Genomic DNA, 18,082 nt, shown 5'->3' with positions numbered 1-18,082 from the left:
GAATTCCATCATATCTGACGACTGTATTTGGATACTTTCTTGTAGTAGTTAGTATAGAGGGATCTCTGCCTTTAGAGTTATTTCTGGCGAAACCTACTGGAACCAGGTCATCAGCCTAATTCTGCTTTAAGGTATTTGCAAAAAGGTGACATCACTCAGTGCAGAGTAAGCAGATTTGATAGAAATAGCACTTTTCCAGGATACCTTGAAGCTTGGTATTAACATTAATAAATTCCCAGGAGAATCTTTATCTAGGCTGCACTGTTTTATGTTGCCAGCACAATAAAATGATGCTGAAGGTGCATAAATATCATCCACTATCTTACTTGCTGTCTGTTGTCTTAACACCGTGCTGATATATTCAATACATCTAAAATAAAGCACAAATCTCACAGGTTACAAGTGTGTGACATAAACGGCTCCACACTGGGAAAACAAATTTCAATTATGACAGTGCAATCATTGCACCATGAAATAATGGGACAAAGGTCATTCTCTGTCACTTTTTTTTTTTTTTATATATAATATGCAGTCCCCCTATAAAGAATCCATCAATATTAAACTGATCAGGTTTTTAACATGTTTTTAAGTGATTTTGTTGCTTAATAATCTGAAGTTTGACAATACACAAAGTTTTGAATTTCTGCCTCAAAACAGTTGGCAGTTTTTACCCACTTAATGTTTTTTTGTTAATTCACAATGAATAACATTCTCCCTTTTAAAAAGATAACGGCTTTTACAGGCAATATTCCTTAATAGCAGAGTCTTCCATTAATGAAAGTAAGCAAGCTATGGTTTGTGTTTTTCTAAGGCAAAGTAATAATCCATATAATAATTGATGTCAGTACATTTGCCCTTACTTAAAATGATAGGCTGTAATTAAATATTAGAGTAGCATATGCCAGATCTTATTTTAAACTGTGTATTTACTTTGAGTCAGACATAACGGTCATTAACTGCAATTAAGTAGGTACTGTCTGCATTGAAGAGGTTTTGGAACTGTAGGTCATTGCAGGCACCTTGATCCCTTCTTTATTAAGCTATAATGATATTCGACATTAATGGACTGTTTATCACACATGCCCAATACAAAAGATGAAATTTGGTAGGATGGGACACCTAGAGCAAAAGGTAACCACTAAGAACAAACAATTTGATCAAAATCTAGGGTGAAGTAGGCAAAGGAAAGTTAGGCAAAGCTCAAAGAAAAAGCGGTTAGCAAGTGTCCTACTTGAGTACATACAGTACTTCCTATTCTGTTGACTTACTCTTCGGAATGCGGTATAAAATATACCCATTTTCACGAGAGGCTGGATTGTCGATCTCGCTTATGTATAGTACATATCCTTCAAATAGTGGGGTTGGGAGAGTGATCCTTGGCGGTGAAATGCATGCAGTATTATGGAGAACTAGGGTGTCCCCTTGGAGGTCAGACTGCCATGTGCTGCTGCACTTATATTCACAAACCACAAACAGGCAAGTGCCAGTACAGCACTCTAACCCACTTCAAATCCTGGGTACAACAGCTGCGACCAAATGCCATAGTTAGTTTAAATAACTGAGCGCAACTCAGTAAAGGGCTCCATCACAGACAGAACACAAAGAAGGTGGATATTATATGTAGATAATGCCATTTTTTCTTTTCCACCTGTTCTTTTCTGTATAATGTTTAAAACGTTGAGTTCATTCCACTGGAATTGTAAACGTGTAGCCTGCAAAAATCAATGCCATATGTAATAAGTTAAAGGAAATCATGATTCTGTGTATACTGCTTCTAATCTAACCCCTCCAAAACCTTGCAATTGTACAATATTACAGGTTAAAGTATTACATTTAAATGAGCCATTTAAATTTTAAAAATAATATGTTTCCTCTATAACTGTGTTTTGTAAGGATCTGCAACAAAAGCCAAGTAAAATTAAAAGCAGAAATTGATCTACTGCTGAAATGTTTTCCTCAAGGACAACTGTACAGCATGTTCAAGAATAAGCAGCTCCAGTGACTTATAGTATTATTACTTATTGACTGTTTTCAACTTGACTTTCAAAATACAGATACAATTCGTTACATCTCTTTTGTTTTTCCCAATTAGAACACAGGCAGTTGAAGTGACTTACTTAATGTCATACAATTTCAGCACCAGGATTTGAACTCACAACTTCAGAGTTTTCAAATTTTCAGAATAACGAATACATTTCGTTGGCCCTGACAAATTCATAAAACTGATTTAATTTTTAAGAAATGTAAATTTCAGTATAACAAATGTTTTTTCAACCAAAAATGGCCACCAAAGATAATACAATGCAAAAAGTACTTAATGCTGCACCTACACTTTCAAAGAGTCTCAGGAACCCAGCAACAGACTCTCTCTTTCTTGTTAGACCAAAAGAAAGTGACAGGCTGTTCTGAAATTTCCAGGATCTGGCAGTCTTAGTAAGGCTCGGCAAGACTGCAGACATGACATCATACACAAAGCTGAATTTTGAGTAACTGCTCCTCTGAGTGTCCGCATTGGTATTTACAGGGGTGTGAAAAACTATTTGCCCCCTTCCTGATTTCTTATTCTTTTGCATATTTGTCACACAAAATGTTTCTGATCATCAAACACATTTAACCATTAGTCAAATATGACACAAGTAAACACAAAATGCAGTTTTTAAATGATGGTTTTTATTATTTAAGGAGAAAAAAAATCCAAACCTACATGGCCCTGTGTGAAAAAGTAATTGCCCCATTGTTAAAAAATAACCTAACTGTGGTGTATCACACCTGAGTTCAATTTCCATAGCCACCCCCAGGCCTGATTACTGCCACACCTGTTTCAATGAAGAAATCACTTAAATAGGAGCTGCCTGACACAGAGAAGTAGACCAAAAGCACCACAAAAGCTAGACATCATGCCAAGATCCAAAGAAATTCAGGAACAAATGAGAACAGAAGTAATTGAGATCTATCAGTCTGGTAAAGGTTAAAGGCTGATCATTTGGTTGGTTAGGGTCAGGTTCATTATACCACATCTTTTCAGTTACAGGCAACCCACGATTGTGTGACACATTATGCAGCACCCTACATGCTTGCACAATGCAACAAAGTTTGTGGGGAACTACAGAGGAGCACTCTAAAAGTCTTATCCAGGCAGAGCCAATGGCCCTTAAGCCGCCCTATAGAACGTACAGTGGAACCTCGGTTCACGACCATAATTCGTTCCAGAACTTTGGTCGTAAACCGAGTTGGTCGTGAACCGAAGCAGTTTCCCCCATAGGATTGTATGTAAATACAATTAATCCGTTCCAGACAGTACAAACTGTATGTAAATATGTAAATATATGTAAAGATTAAGCACAAATATAGTTAATTACACCATAGAATGCACAGTGTAATAGTAAACTAATGTAAAAACATTGAATAACACTGACACAAAACACCCAGGCTCCCTGCTCAGCTATAGGAGCTGGCTCGCTCGCTCGCGCTCCCTCCCTCCCTCAGCTACAGGAGCAGGCTGGCTGACGCTCTCTCTCTGTAGCGCACACACACACACCCTATCCCCCATCCCTTCCCTGTCAGCTGCCCCCTCTCTCTCTGCGCTTGCTCGCTCACGCTCTCTAATCTCTCTGTAGCACGTGCTCGCGCAGCATTTTTATTTAAAATGATTTTTAAGCACAGCAGAATAAAACGAACATTAAAACAAATCCGAAGTGCAGTGCATGCAAAAACCAACTCGCAAGCAACCAGAAAAGAAAGATTGCAGGAGATCACGCTATTAAACTTAAAGCCTGATCGCTGTGAACACTGTTTTTAAAATGAGTTTTAAGCACAGCGGAAAAAAGGAACATTTGAAAAAAGATAAAAGTAACATTGCAACAAATCGCGTTATGAACTGAAAAATTAACTTTTGAAAAATCCGTAATACAAAAACCACCAAGAAAACTAACCTTGCATGAGTCGAGTTCTGGCATGAAGTGTTTTCCTTCAGGTGTTTTCTCTCTTGTGATTTCTTGGGTTTCTGGTGCTTTTAGCTGGTAGGAGTGAAAGCCTCATGCAGCCATTCCAAAAACAAACTCCTTGTGACCCAATCCTTCGTGTTTGCGCCCCACATTACTGGCAGTCTGGCTTTGTTTACATTGTGCTGCTTGAAAGCACGAGGGTTCTCAGATTGGTAAATGAGTAAACTGGTAAACATTTTTTCCACCTTTTGTAATTTCTTTCTTTACTTCGATTTCAATTTTCTTCAAAACTTTCTTCTGACCACTCTCCACTTGCTTAGAAGCCATAGTTAACTGCAAAAGCACACGAAATACTGTAGAGCACAAAGAGAGTGCCGTCTTATTGAAAACAATGAACAAGGAGCGGCTTTGCTTAAATGAAAAAGCATGGCAGCTCTCTTTCTCTCTCAGGCTGCCTGTGGGGAGGGGATGGTTTCGCTTGCACTACAGATAGGCAGGCAAACACGTGCAGCAATCTCCTCCTCCCACTTCCCAGCAGGCACGTGCTCGCTCTCTCTCTCTCTCAACTGAGGACGCAAGGGAAACTGTCTTGTTCAGCAAACACGTGAAGCAATCTCCTCCTCCCCTTCCCTAGCAGGCACGTGCTCGCTCGCTCTCTCTCTCTCTCTTTCTCTCTCTCTTTCAGCTCAGCTTGCAGGCAGGCAAGGGAACCTGGCTTGTTCGTATACCGAGTGTGTGGTTGTGAACCGAGGCAAAAGTTTGGCGATCTTTTTGGTCGTGAACCGAGTTGTACGTGAACCGGGACGTTCGTGAACCGAGGTTCCACTGTACTAACACTGCCTGAGGCCTAAGTAGAGGTCATTATAACATCTTTCTTGTTCAGTTAGTGGGTGGGCAAGCGGGATGAGAAGCCACTTCTTCTGTGGGTACCTGCTGTTACCTACGTAATCATGATATATGGTTAAATCATATAGATAACTTAAAATTTTGACCAAAGAGGCTTGCTGTGATAGATGGAACCATTAATTCTACTGTCTACCAAAAAATACTGAAGGAGAATGTCCGGCCATCTGTTCGTCAACTCAAGCTGAAGCGATCTTGGGTGCTGCAACAGGACAATGACCCAAAACACACCAGCAAATCCACCTCTGAATGGCTGAAGAAAAACAAAATGAAGAAGACTTTGGAGTGGCCTAGTCAAAGTCCTGACCTGAATCCAATTGAGATGCTATGGCATGACCTTAAAAAGGCGGTTCATGCTAGAAAACCCTCAAATAAAGCGGAATTACAACAATTCTGCAAAGATGAGTGGGCCAAAATTCCTCCAGAGTGCTGTAAAAGACTCATTGCAAGTTATCGCAAACGCTTGATTGCAATTATTGCTGCTAAGGGTGGCCCAACCAGTTATTAGGTTCAGGGGGCAATTACTTTTTCACACAGGGCCACGTAGGTTTGGATTTTTTCTCCCTAAATAATAAAACCATCATTTAAAAACTGCATTTTGTGTTTACTTGTGTTATATTTGACTAATGGTTAAATGTGTTTGATGATCAGAAACATTTTGTGTGACAAATATGCAAAAGAATAAGAAATCAGGAAGGGGGCAAATAGTTTTTCACACCACTGCATGTTGTATGCGGATACTGTACCATTCGAGTTTCATAGTGCTTCTCAAAGTTTTCTTGCTGACCAGCAAAAGTAGTAAAAAACTGCATCAGTTTATGCTGAAAGAAAAATTAACAATCCCGGAAAAAGTTGATTTCAGAATAAAGAAAAATAATATATATATATTATAAATATAATATTCTTTGCAGTTTTAGCACTTTTTTTTTTTTTTTTTAAATATACAGGTATTGTCAAGCTTGGGTCAGAGTTAGTTGCAAGAGAGACAGAAAGGTGAGTCCAGGTTTCTACAGAAAATACAGGTACTTTATTACTGTATAGAAAGGCAAGGTACTAATCTTCAGATTAGCAGAACACCAGCAGCTCCAAGTCACCACTGTGGCAGACCAGGGGCCTCATTTATAAATTGTGCATATGCACAAAAATGTTGCGTACATCTGTTTCTATACTCCAGTTCAGATGTATAAAAGCAAAACTTGCGTGTAACGCTTCGACATTTTCACGGCAGCCTCAGACCATGCGTATACATGATTTTGTTTCCTGCGTGAAAGCAGATTTTGTATGATTTCTCACTGTTTTTTAGATTTGCATCCATGCCGCGGGCTTTATCAAATACACCAAAATTAAATGCATATCATTTACAAATTTAACACACTTGACTGTAATCAAACTGAACCGGTATAATGATGCACAGAATGGCCAAACTTATCCCAACTACCATGGTTGCTTTAGTGTCTTTAGAAGACATTGCAAATGGAAGAATTAGAAAAGAGTGTGTACTTAAGAGATTATACTGATTTCTTGTCCCATGATGATGGATGGCTTCCAAGTCGATTCAGATTTCAGCTGTGTACCAAATTGAGGCCAGTTTTACAAAGGCAGAGTTCTGTCCTCCCACAGGTTTTTAGCTACAGGAGCTTTTCAATGTGTACTGGCTGACTGATCGGGTATTTCTCAGTCATCACTAAGCCACGCCATGACAGCTGCACGGGATGGTATTATCTGGTTGGTAGTATCTAGATACATAACATTTCCTTACATCATGGCTGAACAGGCAAATTTACAGCAATGTCCAGTTTTTCAAATGTAATCGGAGTGGCTGACTGCACACACATTGCTCAAAAGGTGCCTTCAGAGAACGAATTTGCTTATGTAAACAGAACACATTTCCACTCATTCATTCTGAAAAACAATAGTGCAGTGAACAAATTTGAAAACGTTGTTTGTGATGGCTGGCTTCTTGGTAAGATAATACATTTAATATGACCTCTTTGGTCAAAATTTTAAGTTATCTATATGATTTAACCATATAACATGATTACGTAGGTAACAGCAGGTACCCACAGAAGAAGTGGCTTCTCATCCCGCTTGCCCACCCACTAACTGAACAAGAGAGATTTTATAATGACCTCTACAATCGGCCTCAGGCAGTGTTAGTATGTTCTATAGGGCGGCTTAAGGGCCATTAGCTCTGCCTGGATAAGACTTTTAGAGTGCTCCTCTGTAGTTCCCCACAAACTTTGTTGCATTGTGCAAGCATGTAGGGTGCTGCCTAATATGTCACACAATTGTGGGTTGCCTGTAACTGAAAATATGCGGTATAATGAACCTGACCCTAACCAACCAAATGATCAGACAAATTGGACAGCATTACAACTTAATTTGAATGTAATCAGCAGAATGTAAAAACAAGTAAACCAGATGTAGCATTTATTTTTTAACCAAATCATTAAATGTTTGTCAATGTCACACAGAATATCATGTATATGCCTTAATTCCTTTCTGCACATCTCTTACAGCATCCACTATCACATTTTAAGATTACAGAACAGCATCCATCAGTACATGGTCAGACGGTTGCCCAGCAGTTTCCGGGGAAGGGATATATGCACATGCCTACACCTGAAGATGGGCTTAGGACAGCAGCACCATCACCACCTGGAGTAGCATCCCCAGCATGGTGGTTGGGGTCACCTTTGGTAATATTATCTGAAATATAACAAACAGTAAAATTTTTGTCTAAACAAACATGCAAATTACTGACACAAGTATGGATAATGGTAAACGAAAAAAATGAAAACTCCCCCTCACCCACTGGTAAAATGCTGGTTATACTGTGTTTCGCCAATAATTCAAGCAGCTCGCTGCTCAAACGGTGTGAGCCCTGGAATTCCACTTCCTCTACCTCTTCCAATGGTGTTGACACTCAGACGGTGGGCTGCGATTCGCATTTTCACATCAACTTTGATATGTGACCTCTTTTTGTTTGTTTATTTTTTATTTTGGGCACTGTGTGATTTTCTGAACTAGAACTTTCAAGTGCCTCCACCACACTGTACCACTATATCAATTTCCTTTTGCAGCTTACTGTATACCAGTGCTTAAGTCTCCAATATGTTTTTCCTTGCCTCCACTACACCGAGCAGGACCTCCATTTTGCATTCTCTGGAATTCTTCTTTTTTTAATGTGGTTTTGCCATTGTTCTTTAACAAAACACTAAATGGAAGAGGCTATTTATATTAATTTGCATATTAAAATAGTAGAATTTCTTGGAGGAGTCGTGGTGGGGCTGTAGGGTTGTGCATGTGTATTAAAATTCACACCAATTATGATTTATAAAGGAAAAGTGCATAGTTTCATGCATCTTCATTTTTTTTTGTGCATACGCACATTTCTAGTACAGTCCATACTCCATGTTTAGTGTGAATTCTATACATGAGGCTCCAGGAGAGTGCAAAGAAGAGCAGGTGAAAGCCCAGTGTTAAATGTTCTAAACATTGTGTGAAAAGCACATTACACGATAAGCCTGATCCTGCAGAGGAGAACCAATTACTTTGCCCTTACTGTTCACCGTCTACCAGAAACAGAAGAGTAGCCAAAGGACTGTGTGCCAAGGTGTGTGACAGTGCTATGTGATGGACTAGGTTTTACCTCTCAATTAACTGAAAACAGGAAAATCAGGCTCATAAAATTTATAGTTAAATTTTAAAGTACCTTTTTTCATGGATGGATGGTAAAATATGGCCTTTATTTGAATTTTCACACAGTATTCATATCCCATTATCTCATCTTATTATCCCTTGTTTATTTAAAAATCTTTTGAATTTATTCTTTGCACAGTGCGCCTCATTCTTGGAATATTTTTTAAACACCAAACAGCATTAAACTTTTTGTTTTCTTCTATTATTTAGTACTATTAGTAATATAAATGCTTTTGATTAGCAGCACACAATCTAATCACGATACCTTACCTTCTTAACATGGAAGCAGTTGAGGAAGCACTTCATTTCTCACAAAAAATCATCAGAAAAGTTGTTTATTTTTGTTAAATAAATAAAAGCAAAAAATCTAATGTGTTCTTGGTCATTTACAGTTGAATGTAAACATTTGGATTAAATGAGGACTAGATCATTAGTTATGGCCCGATATGTAAACCATAGAACTGTTTTCTGTATGTTAAAAAAAAAAATGTATTAATATATGCAGTCAGTGGATGACTTACATTTTTAGGGGCCCCTTCACAACCAGCAACAATGTGTGAGTAACCACTGTTACCTTCTTCAATGGGGTTGTTCCACAACAGATCACCACAATACTTTTTTTTTTTTTTTTATAAAACAACCGCATTTAGGTATGTTAAAAACCCATTCTCATACAGTGCACCCCCAAAATGTTTAAGCAACATGGACTAAAGTCGCTTCTGAGGCTTTGAAGCTTACACTTTATTAGTTACAAGGTAGAGCTGTCAGCACATGCAATTTTCTACAAGTCTATGACATATCATGTGCTCTGTGTGTAATGCCAAATTGCATTTATGTGCATTTTTTCCTTAGTATATGCTACAATAGGGATACATTAGAGGGTCAGCTCAAGTTGGACGGTTGGGAGACAAAGTCTGAGAGGGGAGATTGCATTGGTTTGGACATGTGCAGAGGAGAGATACCGAGTATATTGGGAGAAGGATGCTAAGGAGAGAGCTGCCAGGCAAGAGAAACTGAGGAAGGCCCAAGAGAAGGTTTATGGATGTGGTGAGAGAGGACATGTAGGCGATGGGTGTAACAGAATAAGATGCAGAGGGCAGAAAGATATGGAAGAAGATGATCCACTGTGGCGACCCCTAAAGGGAGAAGCCGAAAGAAGAATATGCTACAGTAGGGATACCCCTTCAGTTGAAGTTGCAGTTCTTGTTTAGTTTTCTTAATATGAATTTCTTATGATAACTTGTAGGAACAGAGGAAACATTCTTGGTTCAACTGATTACCTGCTTTGGTGGTTATCTGGGCTCCACCAGCTGTCATGAATTCAATGTTTCCAATCTGTAGTATAGCAGAGAGAAGCTTGAATACATCACGGATTTCTTCTTCATTAAATTCCATTACCTTCAGTGCCACCTGACAGAGGGGAAAAAAAGCCATAAATGAATGTTAGGAATCAAATATGCATCACCGCACACTCAATTCAAATCATAAATACAAATTGCAACTATGTATTTTTAGTAAAGTTTAACATATATTTTGTACAATTAACACTAGAATTACCAGAGCCTACGGAAATACTCGTAAATCCGCCTCACCTTAAAACCGTTCTCACCTCTCCACCAGCGTCTTTTGTTAATGTAAATGTGCTGATAAAAGAAAAGCTGCAAGTAGCCGGCTATTCCATCCCCCCACTGAATTAGAACGTGCACAAACTTCTCTCAGCTCAAGCCTTGATTGATTTTCTGGGAGTGAAGCGGAGTTTTAGAGTGGAAATAATAGATCATTATTTGGAACACACGCATTTCATGTCTGTTCCGTTTCTACAGTAATCTGTGTAAACAAATCGTTAAAACAGAAACGTTTTTTATATTCTAGTAGTAGATGACAAAATGTAGGCATAAACTATATAATGTATGAAGCCTGAAGTCCAAATATCAAAAGAAATATTTTCGCAAAAGGTACAAATCTAACACAACAATTGCGCTTTTATTCAAAAATATAACCGCAGAAACAAAAAGCCGCCTTAACATGCGACTTTGACAATTGATTATTTTGACTTCCTCCGTGGCGCAATTGACTCAGCTACTGACTGGGAATCAAAAGATCACGAGTTCGATCCTGCACCTCTCCATTTTGAGAAGTAAACTGCTCTTATTCTTACTATTTTGGAATAAAAACATACATTTGATTTCAGTCTGTAACAGCTAGAGTAATTTATGATACTTGTAAAGGTTAGCTTTGTTTTTTTTTTAGTCAGTTATCTCGGCCGCGTTCACAAGCCCAAATATACCATTGCTTGCATACTAAAGTGTCAAAAGAATTAAAGGAACACTTTTTAATCAGAGTATAGCATCAATGAAACTTATGGGATATTAATCTAGTCAGTTAAGTAGCAGAGGGGGTTGTTAATCAGTTTCAGCTGCTGTGGTGTTAATGAAATTAACAACAGATGCACTAGAGGGGCAACAATGAGATGACCCCCAAAACAGGAATGGTTTAACAGGTGGAGGCCACTGACATTTTTCCCTCCTCATCTTTTCTGACTGTTTCTTCACTAGTTTTGCATTTGGCTACAGTCAGTGCCACTACTGGTAGCATGAGGCGATACCTGGACCCTACAGAGGTTGCACAGGTAGTCCAACTTCTCCAGGATGGCACATCAATACGTGTCATTGCCAGAAGGTTTGCTGTGTCTCCCTGCACAGTCTCAAGGGCATGGAGGAGATTCTAGGAGAAAAGCAGTTACTCTAGGAGAGCTGGAGAGGGCCATAGAAGGTCCATAACCCATCAGCAGGAACAGTATCTGCTCCTTTGGGCAAGGAGGAACAGGATGAGCACTGCCAGAGCCCTACAAAATGACCTCCAGCAGGCCACTGGTGTGAATGTCTCTGACCAAACAACCAGAAAGACTTCATGAGGGTGACCCAAGGGCCCCATGTCCTCTAATGGGCCCTGAGCTCACTGCCCAGCAGCATGCAGCTCGATTGGCATTCGCCATAGAATACCAGAATTGGCAGATGCACCACTGGTGCCCTGTGCTTTTACAGATGAGAGCAGGTTCACCCTGAGCATGTGACAGAAGTAAAAGGGTCTGGAGAAGCCATGGAGAACATTATGCTGCCTGTAACATCATTCAGCATGAGCAGTTTGGTGGTGGGTTAATGATTGTCTGGGGAGGCATATCCATGGAGGGTCACACAGACCGCTACAGGCTTGACAAAAGGCACCTTGGCTGCCATTAGGTATCAGGATGAAATCCTTGGGCCCATTGTCAGACCCTATGCTGGTACAGTGGCTCCTGGTGCACGACAATTCCTGGCCTCATGTGGTGAGAGTATGCAGGCAGTTCCTGGAGGATGAAGGAATTGATACCATTGACTGGCCACCACACTTTCCTGACCGAAATCCAATAGAACACCTCTGGGACATTATGTTTTGGTCCATCCAATGCCACCAGGTTGCACCTCAGACTGTCCAGGAGCTCAGTGATGCCCTGGTCCAGATGTGGGAGGAGATCCCCCACAACACCATCTGTCATCTCATTAGAAGCATGTACCGATGTTGTCAGGCATGTATACAAGAACACATGGGCCATACAAAGTGCTGCGTACAATTTTGAGTTGCTGCAATTCAATTTTGGCAAAATGGACTAGCCTGCCACAATTTTTTCACTCTGATTTTTGGGGCGTCTTTGAATTCAGGGCCCTGTAGGTTGATCATTTTCATTTCCATCAAACGATGTGGCATTCTTTCGTTCCTAACACATTACCCAGTCTATATCAGTATAGACTGTACACACACACACACACATTTACTCTTTACATTTCTATGGTGAAGAAAAATTTATGCAATGATGCCTACATACACAGGTGCATAACAAAGCCTGGAAATATAAATAAAATTTGTTCTTTTCAGCAATAACAAATCAAATCATTCAGTTGTCTTTGCTCATATGTCATTTTATCAGAGCTGGACGCCTGGCATCTTTTTTTGGAAACAAGTTTGTTTATGTTTGGTGTGAGGTTCTGTGTTGTGGAGATTCTCAGGATGGACTGCAGGTGCTCATCAGTGAGGTGACTCCTGTGTGCTGTTTTGTTAGTCTTCATGACTGAGAAGAGCTTCTCACACAGATATGTGGTACCAAACATGCACAAGGTTCGAGCCGCATGTAGACGGAGCTGGAGCATTTGTGCGGGAATGGTTTGAATAAACTGTGCGGGCCGTGCAGTATCGTACTTTGCCTTCAGTGTGCCATTATACTGTAGCTCAATCACCTCCATGTGAAACTGCACAGGTGCAGTTTCCACATCGACGGCAAATGGGTTGCGAAACAACTCAAAATTCTTTTTTTGTTCTTCAAAGTTACCAAAGCGTCGTGCGAACTCAGTGTGCTCAGTTTATCAGCAAAATGCGTATTTGGGAACACCGTAGTGCCGACTTGGTTCAACATTACTTGGCAACAGGGAAAGTGGGGCAAGTTGCACTGGTGCATTTGTGTCTCCCATAAAAGTAGCTTCACTTGAAATCACTTTGTGATTTTGCATGGGTAAAAACGTCTCCTGAAGTGTCAGATTCTTCTTTAACTCTTCTGCTTTCTGTATCTTGTGCATTGCATTCAGGTCTTTCAGGTTATCTTGATGTTTTGTCTCGTAGTGCCGTCTTTGATTAAATTCTGTAATTACAGCCACATTAGCTCCACAAATGAGAGACACAGGTTTACTGGCAATGTCAGTAAACATATACTCAGCCTCCCATCGGTTTTTAAAGGCTCTATGTTCAGAATCACCTTTTCTCTTCAGCATCGTGTGGGCTAACTTTGCAATAACTTGCAGCATCATAAGCTAGACTTAACGTGGTAAGTGTTCGGCAAGGCAGCTGAAGTGCTGCATTATGGGATCTGTAGTTTATTGTGTTACCAGCGCTTCATATCCCCGGGCCATTAATAACAATAATATATAAAATGATCTCGCGGGCCGGATATAATTACACGCCGGGCTGGATGTGGCCTGTGGGCCTTGAGTTTGACACATATGGACTAAATAGAACTTGAAAAGATATATTTTTTCAAATGTGATTGCGTAATTCAGATCGAGTTGACGCGCACTACAGTACATCGAGCCCGCGTGCTATAGTGGTTTTGCCTGCATGCCTCAATAAGTTACCCTCCCCTCGTTCTTACTTTTTTACCGTTCATCTAATGAACACACTGAGTATGGCTTTACCAAAACAATCATTGATCGCGAACAAAGTATCCATTATTTATAAAGTTTCAATTGGTGATCTGTCTTTCTGCGCTAACCACATATTTTTTCATACGTTTCAAACCAAGGGGATGCGAGGCTAAAATTAATCGGGAAGCGCGCATACATTCTCAGTGCATCCCCTCTCGGGAATCGAACCTCGGACGTCGGCGCTAGAGGCGAAGCCTCTAATATTGTGCCACGGCGTGTGGTTTGTCTATTTGAGCGTAGAAGTGTAATTCGGTTTTTGTTCAGCACTCTTTGGAACTGTTGCTTTTTGTTTGCGCACTGCGTTAGTTCACGTGAGCCGCTGAATATGGTTTTATATGTCACTCACTCGCTTCTAATTGTTTCGCTGCCTTCTTAATTATATAATGCATGTTTTCTTCAGCTGTTTTTGGAGCGCTTCCTGGTTTTCTACGTACTGCGTGATTACGTGGGAGGCGTGATGATGTCACACGAAACTCCACCCCCAACGGCTTTCGAGCTCAACTCCATTACATTATATGGAGAAAAATAGCTTCTAGTTATGACTATTACGCGTAGAATTTCGAAATCAAACCCGGCCAACTTTTGTAAGTAAGCTGTAAGGAATGAGCCTGCCAAATTTCAGCCTTCTACCTATACGGGAAGTTGGAGAAATAGTGATGAGTCAGTGAGTGAGTCAGTCAGTGAGGGCTTTGCCTTTTATTAGTATAGATATATGACAGCAACACTCATCACTCACAACAGTGACAAAACAATTACATTGACAATCATGTTAAGTTATTTCCAAAATGTTTCCTTTTCTTTTTCATTACTTCTTTAACACACTACTTCTCCGCTGCGAAGCGCAGGTATTTTGCTAGCAGATATTTTGCTAGCAGATATATTAAAAAAAAACTGCTAAGGGGATAGATATATAGACTAGCAGAATACCTGCGCTTCGCAGCGGAGAAGTAGTGTGTTAAAGAAATTATGAAAAAGGAAAAATTTTTAAAAATAACGTAAAACACGATAGTTAATGTAACTGTTTTGTCATTGATATGAGTGGTGCTGTACACATATACATATACACAAACATATCTACATATATACATACATACATACATACATATATATATATAGTATACTATATAGTATACTATATAGTATAGTATATATATATAGCAAAATACCCACGCTTCACTGCCGAGAGATCCCTTTTGAAAGGCGCAACACGACGTCTGTGGTATAGAAATCACATTTTCTATGTGAACGTCCAAATTTCTGCCTCTGGTAATGTGCCTTGACCGGCATAACCAGCAATTAAAGAAAATTAATTTTGTGTCCTCTGCAGTGTTAAGAGAGAAAGGCATTGGTTTGGGATAAAAGGAAAAAAGGTGTAAAGAAAGGAAAGTTTCCTTTTTCTTTAATATAGTGTAGAGAGACGTCTTCGCTGACGATATGAGCACCTTTTGGGGACAGTCGCAATGGGTAGACTGGTGAGACGTCCCAGCCATTAATCGGCTGTGATGGCACTGTCGGTCATCCACTCCTGTGCGTGTCTTCATAATCCGAGCTGACAACCTCATAATCGTATACGTGCAAAAGAAATTGCGAAGCGCCTTAATATTATTTTGCTGCGGTGTAGAAAAGGGATCCCGTGTTTGCACTTGTCTGGGCTATAGCTCAGGGAGAGGATGAAAAAAATTAAAAGTGCTCACTTTGACTTAAGGCAGAAGCTCAGTCAGCGTCTCAAAGGCCGGCACAGCTATGTGCGCACGCAGGTAGAGCTCAGCTCACAGCGAAATGAGGTGAATAGGAGGGGAGATGATGACGTGACTCTCCCACCCGCCTTAACTGTCAATCCCCCCACAAAGACAGTCTCTCGGAATTTGCATAAGCACAGCCCTTCACCAGTAATTTTAACTTAGTTACAAAGTGATCAAAACTGTCGTTTATATCCTGCGTCCTCTCATTAAACTTGTATCCAATTTAGCCGTGGGCATTGCAAACGCCAGCGGCAGCCTGTCTATGAACATAATTTAAACTTTAGGTTTACACAGTGGTGTTTCCGAAGTAGCTGTTCTTATGAATATGGTTGTATGTGTGACTCGGTCGCTTCTTATTGTTTCACTGCCTTCTCAATTGTATAATGCATGTTTTCTTCAGCGCTTTTTGGAGCTCCTCCTTGTCACTTCACGTGATTACGTGGGAGGCGTGATGATATCACACGAAACTCCGCCCCCCCACGGCCATCGAGCATTACATTATATGGAGAAAAATAGGTTCCAGTTATGACCATTACACGTAGAATTTCAAAATGAAACCTGGCCAACTTTTGTAAGTAAGTTGTAAGGAATTAGTGATGAGTCAGTCAGTCAGTCAGAGAGGGCTTTGCCTTTTATTAGTATAGATAGATAGGAAGGAAAGGCAGTATATGATAGGCAGACAGGGAAGCTGCTATAGAATAATAAAATTACTGTTATTACTATACTAGCAAAATACCCGCGCTTCGCAGCGGAGAAGTAGTGTGTTAAAGAAGCAATGAAAAAGAAAAGGAAACATTTTGAAAATAACGTAACATGATTGTCAATGTAATTGTTTTGTCACTGTTGTGAGTGATGAGTGTTGTTGTCATATATATATATATATTTACACACACACACACACAAACATATATATATATACATATCTATACATATACACATATATACATACATATATATATATATATCTACATATATACACAAACATATAGACACACATATAAATACATACACACACACATATATAAACATATATATATATATATATATATACATATATATCTACATATATACACACACAGCTATTTCAGATCAGTGCAATACGCTGCTTGTTAAAACGGATAACTCCCGCTTTACGCAAGTCTGCGTGGATATTATGAACTATCGTATTTGTTCAAGTTCTATTTAAATTTTAAATAGTAGGAATTTTTATTTAGTCGACAGAAATATCTTTGGTAGGAATGGTAAAACAGACAGGAATATTATTCTGAATAAATCAACTCAAACCTTAAACAACTTATAATATTTTGCTCTCCATAAAAATATATCCTGTCTAAATTATACAAGTTAGAAATAAAGTAAACGTTAAAAGAACAAACATTCAAATTTCTTTACTCTTATGTAATTTTATATAAAAATAAACTTAGATTTTAAATATCCCAAAAGATTTTGCTCTCCATAAAAATATATCCTGTCAAAATTATACAAATTCAAATATGAACATGCTGCATAACAAAACCTAGAAATATAAATAAAATGTGTTCCTTTCAGCAATAACAAATCAAATCATTCAGTTGTCTTTGCTCTTATGTCATTTTAGAGCTGGACGCCTGGCATCTTTTTTTGGCCACAGGTTCGTTTATGTTTGCTGTGAGGTTCTGTGTTGTGGAGATTCTCAGGATGGATTGCAGGTGCTCATCAGTGAGGCGACTCCTGTGTGCTGTTTTGTTAGTCTTTATCACTGAGAAGAGCTTCTCACACAGATATGTGCTACCAAACATGCACAAGGTTCGAGGCGCATGTAGACGGACTTTTTGTTCTTCAAAGTCACCAAAGCGCCGTGCAAACTCAGTGCGCTCAGTTTATCAGCAAAGTGCGATTTGGGAACACCGTAGTGAGGACTTGGTTTAACATTACTTGGCAACAGGGAAAGTGGGGCAAGGTGCACTGGTGCATTTGTGTCTCCCATAAAAGCAGCTTTACTTGCAATCACTTTGTGATTGTGCACGGTTAAAACGTCCGCTGAAGTGTCAGATTCTTATTTAATTATCTGCTTTCTGTATCTTCTGCATTGCATTCAGGTTACGCTGATGTTTTGTCTCATAGTGCCGTCTTAGATTAAATTCTGTAATTACAGCCACATTAGCTCCACAAATGAGACACACGGGTTCAGTAAACATATACTCAGCCTCCCATCGGTTTTAAAGGCTCTATTTTCAGAATCAACTTTTCTCTTCAGCATCGTGTGAGCTAGCTTCGCAATAACTTGCAGCATCATAAGGTAGACTTGATTAACGCGGTAAGTGTTAGGCAAGGCAGCTGAAGCGCTGCATTATGGGATCTGTAGTTTATTGTGTTACCAGCGCTTCATATACCCGGCTTTAATAACAATAATACAGTATATAAAATGATCTCGGGCGGATATAATTACACGGGCGGATGTGGCCCGCCCCTTGAGTTTGACACATATGGACTAAATAGAACTTGAAAAGATATATTTTTCAAATGTGATCGCAATTCAGATAGAGTTGACGCAAGACTACAGCCTGCATGCCTCAATAAGTCA

At 39.6% G+C, this 18,082-nt stretch overlaps 1 protein-coding gene across 1 annotated transcript in view; it reads right to left on the bottom strand.

Annotated features, from left to right (window-relative positions):
• The window catches only part of LOC120530629 (unconventional myosin-X-like), a 388,518-nt gene that overhangs the window by 238,797 nt on the left and 131,639 nt on the right, over window positions 1-18,082 (bottom strand). Inside the window, exon 9 of the mRNA XM_039755051.1 lies at window positions 9,830-9,959. Coding sequence (XP_039610985.1) covers window positions 9,830-9,959 — 130 coding nt within the window. The remainder of the gene's footprint in view (window positions 1-9,829; window positions 9,960-18,082) is intronic.

This window comes from Polypterus senegalus, chromosome 6 (assembly GCF_016835505.1).
Source record: "Polypterus senegalus isolate Bchr_013 chromosome 6, ASM1683550v1, whole genome shotgun sequence".
Classification (NCBI taxonomy): Eukaryota; Metazoa; Chordata; class Cladistia; order Polypteriformes; family Polypteridae; genus Polypterus; species Polypterus senegalus.
This window is presented reverse-complemented; position numbering and strand designations above follow the sequence as displayed.